At 33.8% G+C, this 10,032-nt stretch overlaps 1 protein-coding gene across 1 annotated transcript; it reads right to left on the reverse strand.

Annotated features, from left to right (window-relative positions):
- Positions 1–1,699: 1,699 nt before the first annotated feature.
- LOC134476754 (zinc finger protein 271-like) lies at positions 1,700–3,720 on the reverse strand (the record flags this gene model as incomplete). Its single annotated transcript, XM_063252425.1, has 1 exon — positions 1,700–3,720. A coding segment is annotated over one exon (1,278 nt), but the record flags the coding sequence as incomplete, so codon positions are not given.
- Between the last annotated feature and the right edge of the window lie 6,312 nt (positions 3,721–10,032).

Below are 10,032 nucleotides of genomic sequence, written 5' to 3' on the forward strand. Positions count from 1 at the left end.
ATTAAACCCACTGATGCCTTCCAAAGATGAACACTTACATTGTGAACTAAAAATAGGCACTAATGCATTTATACATATTTTAAATTTTCTTTTGCGTTTGTGATTATCTTATCATAAACATACATACATAGTTGCATGTCATGAGCTGTTGTGAAGGACACTGCTAATGTGTTTGTGAAGATCCTTCTACAAGAAATAATTGATACACATCCAACTGGAAAAGAGTGGAAAAAATAGGTGTCATCTATGCAGATGTTGGTGGATCAAAAATGTGGGGGAAATTCTTCAGAATCCTTGAATTATCTTTAAAAACTATATTTTCAATAGTAAGCCTACAAATAGTTTAGCTAGTTACATGTGATACTGAAGCATAAAATAAATGTGCTTTGGATTATCTCCATCATCAAGTGTGATCGCTGGAAATTCTATAAAAATATATTCACATCAATTTTTTTGGTATTTCTACAGATCTTGACTACAAGAGTAATTTGCAAAGTATTTTCAAAATAGTCACTTACATATGTCAAATTTGTTTTCATAGTGCTGACTTTCATGTATTTGACCATACGCAGGAATACTGAGTGCTTTCTCAGACAGCATACAGAGGCATAATGTTGGAGGTTAGCATCTCTGTCAATGGAAAATTTTACTCAATACATTTTTCACAGCTATAACACAGTGTGTGAGAAATTTAGCATTTATACAATGAAAAATTTGCAAGAAATCCTTCTCACATTAACTACTTACCTGTAATGTTTCCCTGTTTGCATTATTTCATTATTTGATGGCATTATTGTGCACTGAATGCTTTTCTCCATTGTTGGAATGCATAGGGTTACTTCCTTATATGAACTCTTTCATGTCATTATAATCACTGGTGGTGTGCTAATTTGCTGCATTGCTTACATGCATACAGATTCTCCCCATTGTGAGTTCTTTCATGTGTTCATCAGGTACAAAACGAATGGAATGTTTTCCCAAGTTGCTTACCTACATAGGGTTTCTTCCCATTGTGGAATCTTTGATATATTTACAAGCTATGGGCTTGGCTGATAGATTTCCCACACAGCTTACATACTTAAGTTTTTTCTCTGTGTGGGATCTTCTAGTTCTAGAAAATGTGGATTATCAGCAGAGCTTTTAAATTATGACTTATATAAGTTTTCTCTCGAGTGTGAATTATTTTATGGATGAGATTACAATATTGATTGAGAGATTTTCCACATTATGCACCTACATAATCTTTCTCCCTACTGAGATTTCTATCATGTTTTTTATATTGTATACTGAACATGTTTCTAAATGTCTTGCATGATAAGATTTTTCCCTAATTTAATTTCATTCTTGTTTCTGACAGTGAATGTGTCTGTCTTTTCGTTTGTGATGGTATATCTTAACATTAGGATGGCTACATGGACACAGGCCATGAACACAAGCACAATTTTGAATAGGAATGTATAGAAACTTCTTGGTAAACTGATACAAGAGTTACAGATTCTGATGGGAAAAACTGTCATGAGACAATTAGGTGTCATCCATCAAAACAAGACATTGGTGGATCAAAACATGGAAAAAATGATATAGCATACTTAAATTTTCATTAAAAAGTGCAACATTTTTATTAAGACTACATACGGATAAAATATTTATTAAAAAAGACAAAAATATTTTAGGATAATTCTGTTTCAGGTTGTCTTCAAAAATGTATGAGCATATATTGACAGAAATTATTTTATAATATTTTGGCAGGTCTCCTCTACATGACTAATTTTGAAATTATTTTCAAAATAGTCCCTTACATATGTATGATTTCACTTAACTCAGATTACTTTCACACTTTTGACAATAAACCTGTATACTGAATACTTTCCCACATTGCATACATAATCTTGGGACATAGTATGACATCACTCAGAAGGTTAGCAGCTATCAGCTGAACTTTTACCAAATCTTCCTTACATGCAGTTACTCCCCATTGTGAGAGGAATCTTATGTTTTCAAAAGGGAAGCACTGCAGCAAATCTTTGCCACACTGCCTACATATATATGATATCTTCCTTGTATGCAAAATTTCCCTATGGCATTTTTGTGTGCTACATATGATCTACCATTGTTCAATTGCATAGAATTAGTACACTGAGGGAGTTCTTAAATGTAGTGACAAGCTCAATGGTATGCAAAGTCTTTGTATATTCCTTATGTTCATAGGATTTTTTCCCAGTGTGATATATTTGATGTTATAAAGTGAGAATGTATAAACAAATCCATTTACTCATTTCTCATATAGATAGAGATATTTTTATAGAGTGAATTTTTTTCTATAAAAAAAAGCTACAATTATAGCTAAAATACATCACAAATTACTTACATCAATGGGAAGGGTTCATTTTCAGCACTTCTGTACACTGAATGTTTTGATATATTGGTTGTACCATAGATGTTCTATAGGGTGTGAGTTCTTTCATGAGTAATAAGGTGACTGCTTTGACAGAAAGATTTCCCACATTGCTTACATACAAAGGGTTTCTCCCCAGTGTGTATTCTATAATGTGATTTACAAGCAGAGGATGTACTGAATGCTTTCCCACATTTGTTGCATGCAAAGGGTTTCTCCCCCGTGTGAATTCTTTCATGTTTAATAAGGTCACTGTTTTGACTGAAAGATTTCCCGCATTGTTTACATGCAAAGGGTTTCTCCCCAGTGTGAATTCTATCATGTGCTTTACAAGCATAGGCTGTACTGAACGCTTTCCCACATTTGTTGCATGCAAAGGGTTTCTCCCCAGTGTGAATTCTTTCATGTTTAATAAGGTCACTGTTTTGATTGAAAGATTTCCCGCATTGTTTACATGCAAAGGGTTTCTCCCCAGTGTGAATTCTATCATGTGCTTTACAAGCATAGGCTGTACTGAATGCTTTCCCACATTTGTTGCATACATAGGGTTTATCACCTGTGTGAATTCTTTCATGTCTAATAAAGTTAGTCTTTTTATTGAAAGATTTCCCACAATGCTTACATACAAAGGGTTTCTCCCCAGTGTGAATTCTTTCATGTTTAATAAGGTCACTGTTTTGACTGAAAAATTTCCCGCATTGTTTACATGCAAAGGGTTTCTCCCCAGTGTGAATTCTCTCATGTGCTTTACAAGCAGAGGATGTACTGAATGCTTTCCTGCATTTGTTGCATGCAAAGGGTTTCTCCCCAGTGTGAATTCTTTCATGTTTAATAAGGTCACTGTTTTGACTGAAAGATTTCCCGCATTGTTTACATGCAAAGGGTTTCTCCCCAGTATGAATTCTATCATGTGCTTTACAAGCATAGGCTGTACTGAATGCTTTCCCACATTTGATGCATGCAAAGGGTTTCTCCCCAGTGTGAACTCTTTCATGTACAAGAAGGCTAGGCTTTTGATTGAAAGATTTCCCACATTTGTTGCATGTAAAGGGTTTCTCCCCAGTGTGAATTCTTTCATGTTTAATAAGGTTACTTCTTTGACAGAAAGATTTCCCACATTGCTTACAGGCAAATGGTTTCTCCCCAGAGTGAATTCTATCATGTGCTTTACAAGCAGAGGATGTACTGAATGCTTTCCCGCATTTGTTGCATACATAGGGTTTACCCCCTGTGTGAATTCTTTCATGTCTAAGAAGGTTAGACTTTTGATTGAAAGATTTCCCACATTGCTTACATAGAAAGGATTTCTCCCCAGTGTGAATTCTATCATGTACTTCACAAGCAGAGGCTGTACTGAATGCTTTCCCACATTTGTTGCATGCAAAGGATTTCTCCCCAGTGTGAATGTTTTTATTACTTTGACAGCCACTGAGTTTACTGAATGCTGTCCCACATTGCTTGCATTCATATGGTTGCTTTCCAGTGTTGAGTTTCTTATGTTTTTTAAAGAAATTACTGTGAGATAATGCTTTTGCACATTTTTCAATTATATGATATTTCTCTCTACCATATTTTCTAACAGGTTTTTCAATATTGGATGAAGAAATAGAATTATTCTCATAGTGTTTTTGTACATAGGAGTTTCCCAAATTGTGGTTTGTCTTGGGGGTTTGAACACTGTTAGGTGTTGTGTGGGCTTTCACACTTTTGTTACCTACAAAAATTTTCTGCCCAGAGTGAATTTTTTCACTAAGATCAGATCTCTCCTCCTCATTTTTTCCGTATTCACTGGGTCTCTCTACAGTGTTACTCATTTCATGCTTCTGAAAGGACTGGAAATCACTGCAGGTCTCTACATCTTCATTACATTTATATGGCTGCCCTTCAATTCTCAAATAATTGTCTTCATCACATCTGTGCAGAAATAAAAAAGATATCAATCACAATGGAAAAAGCTCCACATTAGCAATATTTTTTATGATGACAAATTTAGTTTGATTCCTGCTAAGTAATTCTGATGGTTAACTGACTCACTGCACTGCAGGACTGCTTTCAAAATACTATCCATTCTAAAAATTGTTTGTTTGTTTGTTTGTTTTTTTTTTGTACCAGGGATTGAACTCACAACGGCATGCTTGCAAGGCAGGCACTTATGCCCCAAGATAAATCCTCTGCTCCATTTAGGCAATTTTAAATTGTTATGTGATTCTAATACTTAATATCATTTTAGGAGACTGGTACAAATGAATAGCAAACATTGATCATTTTTTGTAGCTCTTTGTGTCTTAACTCCCCTTTGTCTATTTAGCCTGATCATCTTTCTCATCTACAGAACATAAGGATTTCTGGTCATATATTCTCTCTCTTTACTTTCACTTCTCAAATAAGTTTTTAATTTCTCATTTAAGAAAAAATCTGAGTTGTGGCTAGGGATTTAGCTCAGCAGCATAAGCACCAGCCTGGCAAGCATGAGATTGTGAGTTCATTCCTCAGTACCAAGAGAGAGAGAGAGAGAGAGAGAGAGAGAGAGAGAGAGAGAGAGAGAGAAGAAAACCTGTAATATTTCCATTTCTATGTCTGAATTATTTCACTTAAGGTTCAATACTTCTTGTTTCTTGGGAAATGATATCATGGTTCCCCAGATAGCTTTTTTTTCAACGTGGAGTTATAAACAGGTCATAGAATGAACTACATTTGCTGACCTATTATTTGTTTTGTTGAGAGAGATTTTTATTGGCCATCAACTTGTCCAAGCTGAACTTCAAGTTATCATCCTGCAGATTCAGCTTCCCCAGCTGCTTGGGTATTGCAGAAATGCACCACACTGTTGAGCTGATTCCAAATTTTCTTTACCTTGGCATGCAGTGATGGGCATCTGGGCTCTTCTCAATGCTTAGCTACTGTGAGTTGATTCTTATATTACATATTGTAAATGCCTTTTCATGTGCTTTAACAAACAACACACTCATGGTTCACTAACATTTGATGATTTTAATGTATTTGACAATATACTGAGAGAATCATTACACATAATGACAAAGTATGACCCATTCAATATTCAGGAGGTAGAGGCAGGAGGATTGCTCTGAGTTTCAGGCCATTATGGGCTTCACAGTAAGTTCAAAGTCAACCTGAACTACAATATAAAATCATGGCTCAAAAGATTTAAAAAAGGATATCATTGTGGATGTACATGTGAAACAATATGAAACATGTTCTTTTAATTTTCAGACCACTGAATAGTTTTTACCATGTTTGTATTTTATTTATCCATCAACAATGTATGAGGAATTTTAAACCTTAACAGCTCAATATTTTATGGGATATTTTCATAGTACTTATTGTAACAGTAGAATTCATTTTCATTTTGAAAGCTGATGCTATGTGAATATAATTCTAGATCATGAAAGTCTCAGTATTCACATGTATATATAAATGGTATTTTGAAGATGGGTTTTTATCAACTTTCACAATTTGTTCATTTCCTACATATCAAAATACAATATTTAAATTTATTATCATACATTTCTATGATGTTGATCATGAAGGCAATTTTTAAACTGATACATTAGATAGTGTTATTTACTACATGTATTAGAATTACCTCTGATTCTTATATTTCAATATGTTTCTATGGATTCCCAGATAATACAAAATAAAATGAAGTATATCTCTTGGTATTTTTTGAGGTTAAATAAGGTATAACATGATCTCATTTCTTCAAGTTCCTTTGTTTTAATATTTATGCTCACACACTGACAATTAAGTAATGTTCTCTTTCTCTTATGTGTTTCAGTCACCTTATATTACTTGAGCAATTTTTGTCCTCTTCCTTAATTTGCTGATTATTCCATATTTTTCCTGTAATATGGACATAGAAATAAAATACACTTACTATAACTGTACATTAAAACATCTCTGATTTGATTTATACTCATAGTATAGTATAATCAGACTTGAGATATACAAGCAAATGTTATTATTATCAAATATATTAAACTGTATCAATGAGCAATAATTAATGCTGTTAGTATAAACAAACGTATCATCCTTACCTGTTGCAGTAATATTCATATATGTTTCCCACATCACTCCTCTGTAGAGCTTCTTTTGGGATGGAGTCAGCAAATCCCACTCTTCTGGAGTGAATTTCACAGCTACATCCTCAAAGGTCACTGTCTCCTAAATAATGACAAGGGTCCTGAAGTTCAGGCATACATAACCTGATATACCTCAGTTCCTGTAATAAGTAGTCTAACTGAAATTCATTCTTTCAAGTATTAACTGCATGTCATGGTCATCAAAACTCAAGTACATTCAAGTATAGTCACCCAGTAACACTGATGCTAGACTATGACATGCTGCTAAAGCAATCACAGAACTGTACCATGGTTTGTCTCGCAGGGCCACCAATAGTGTAGTTTTTCAGTTACTTTAAAGCAGAGCTCAAAGAGTTAGCATGCAAACCACCATTCACAAAATATTGGTTATTTATAACGCGGAGTTTGTCTTTCTTATCAACAGCATCATGGTCTTGAATCTAGATTTATAGATAAATATTTATTTGAATATGAAAAGAGATTTCTGAGTGATTAAAATTTAATGACAGAAAGGTTTTATTTGACCATTCTATAGACAAGAAAATAAGGGAAAATGTAGTTATAAATCTATAGCTCAGGGATACTAAATTATCTCCTTGTACTTATATACTGGAAATTCCACTAGGGTGCAAAGGAAGATAATGTGGGGAAAAAACCATATATGAAATGCTTGAACTAGAGTGAAAATTGCGGAATAGCAAAGTAACTGGTCACTAAATACAGAAGGAAGAGTTCAGTACAGTGGAGTAGTATATGCTTGTACTCTCAGAACTTGAAATCTTGATGTAAGAGGATTACCAGAAATTTCATGCTTGCCATGCATACAGTGTCCACCCTGGGCTATGTAACAAGGACAGTTCAGACTACAAAGTGAGGCCATTCATTAAACCCTGTACCAAATGAAAATTAAAATTAATTCACAGTCATTGACAAATCACAACTTTGCACCCAGGATATATCTCAATGGTACAAGCACCTATATGACATTTGCAAGGGCCTGAATACAATTTCCAGTACCAAAAAGATAATTTAAGTGCACCTTTGATTAGTAACAACAACTGTACATGTATGTTAGAGAAAAAAAAAAAACCTGCAAACATTGAATATTTGTGGGCAAGGAAACTTTTTGCATAATAAACAGGAAAACATTTGACATTCAACATTTATATCAGTGGACAAATGGATCTCAGGAAAGGAAAACAACCTTCAATTCATTCACATGGAATATTATGTCACAACTCAGCTGGCATTGTGCTTCTAAGCAAGAAAGCACAATATGTTTCATTTACATTCAGAAAGAAACAGGTATGTCAATAGAAATCTGGCCTGCACACGATCCTTGCCTATGTGCATTGGCGAACAATTGAAATGGGAAAGAGAAACATGAATTACTGTGAAATTTATACTGAAAAATAGTTAGTGCAAAACTCTTCTGAAGAAAATCAAGCAGCCATGAAAATTAGAAGTTGAAATCTATGAAAATTGGAATTAAACAAGAAAACATTTATTGGGAACACAATACAAAGATTTTACATAGAGTTAAGATCAATGAACACAAATCTAAAAATAAACAAAATTTATGTTTTGTTTATGCAGAAATAATGAATAGAAAAGAAAATCTAAATCACATTTGTGAAAATAACCAAACAATATTCAAATGTGGAAGAAAAAATAATTAGATTTATTCTTAAATTCCACAAAATCCTTTTCTATGGAGTTTATGAAAATCTACACACAAGTGAATTCTTTCTAACGTCTACAAAATATTTTGTTCTATGATTCCTTGAAATACACGTGATTCTTTTCAAGTGAAATTACAGACTCAGAAACTGTGACCAAGAGAATAAATGAGAATGTACTTTGGTTTTGATTCACCTATCAGCCCTTGTGAATGACTGTGAGAAATGATTGAATTTATAAATACCACAAAAATCTCACAATATATTTTTATGTGCAATTTCAATGGTAGTTTCTAAAAACTTAAAGGGAATAAGTTAAAAATATAATTTCCATAAAAGAGTAAACTTTGGAATACTTCCAAAGAATTGTCATCAATTATGCAATAATACTTTCTGACCTGAATGTATTTTTCACGTGCTTACCTTCATTTCTTGCTTAAGATCCTTTAGTGAAACTTTCTGAATACACCTGTGACTCTTTCACTGTTCTCATTAAATCTATACACAAAAGCTTTGAGAAATAAGATTTTCTTTAAATGATTAAAACAATAAATTGAAATACAGGTACTAACTGATTTGTATGTGTTTATGTGTCTTGAGATATGAAATGACTGGACAGTTTCTATATTAGATAGTGTTAAACAAACTACAGTTACAAATATCAGTGTAAAAAATTCAGTGCTAACAGTTGTGAAATTTGAAGTTCACCAAAAGGAAAACAAGTCAGCCTATCAGAAGAGGAGACATTATCAGGAGAACAGGTCAGATTAAAAGGGACTGAGAAAACAGGTGTCAAAGCTGATTAATAGCTAGACAACTAGGTAATCTGCAAATACTCTTATGATCCGGAGAGCCGTGTTTATTGTGTGCACACTGATACGATAGGTTAAATAGTAAGCTATGCAAAAAGACATACCTCAATGCCATTGTTTCAACAAAACATACGGACACTACATGAGCTTGATTATATTACACATGTACAATCAGCGGTTATTTAGAAACAAATATCATTCCTTAATACATGGCCCATATAAAGAGCAATCAACTACATAAACAGAAACAGTATTGGAAGAGAAAAATCAATCATTTACAAGTATATATTTAAGACTTCAATACATCTTCATCAGTGACTGACAGCTCAAGAAGACAGAGCAATCTTTAAGGTCACACATAAATTCATCAAAATAACAATTCAAAGCAATATAATAGATGGATTCTATTGATTGGTTTATCACAGAAAAACATAGCACACTGTCCTCACAGCAAGCCAAGAAGTATTCACACATGTAATCCAGGTTCAACACAGCAATACAGAATGTAACATAGTGGAGTGGAAATCATGCAAAGCAGGCTCTTACACAATGCTGGAATAAAATTATAAATGAAGAGCAGAAAAAATGAAGAATGCTCTTAGAATGAGAGATCAAATCACAAATTTATATAATATTTCAAAAAACCTTAAATAATTAAGGATTTCACAATCCATGTCAATGAAAGCACATTTAGAATTAATCAGTTCCTCAAACTCAGTGCCTCAAAACATATTAAAAACAGTGAATGCTGGTCCTGGAAAAGAACATAGACTTCAATTGTAGAACGTTAGAGAACACAGTGCAGAGGGAAGCTCAACAGAGCAGCTGTGAGCTGAGTGCTTGTCATCACTCTGCATGGCAGTTTTTTGGAAATCTGAGACTAGGGCAGAGCACATAACAGGCCCATCCCTGAGCCTCAGGAAGCTAAGTTTCCACAGAGAACTAGAGAAAATTGCTGCAATATAAAAATGTTAACCACCCCACAAGAAATAGGATATTTCATTGCTCTATACTTGTGCAGATTGCAAAGAACAATACAGAAGAAA

This window comes from Cavia porcellus, unplaced genomic scaffold, assembly GCF_034190915.1.
Source record: "Cavia porcellus strain 051 isolate PalLab524CR breed Dunkin Hartley unplaced genomic scaffold, mCavPor4.1 scaffold_7, whole genome shotgun sequence".
NCBI lineage: Eukaryota > Metazoa > Chordata > Mammalia > Rodentia > Caviidae > Cavia > Cavia porcellus.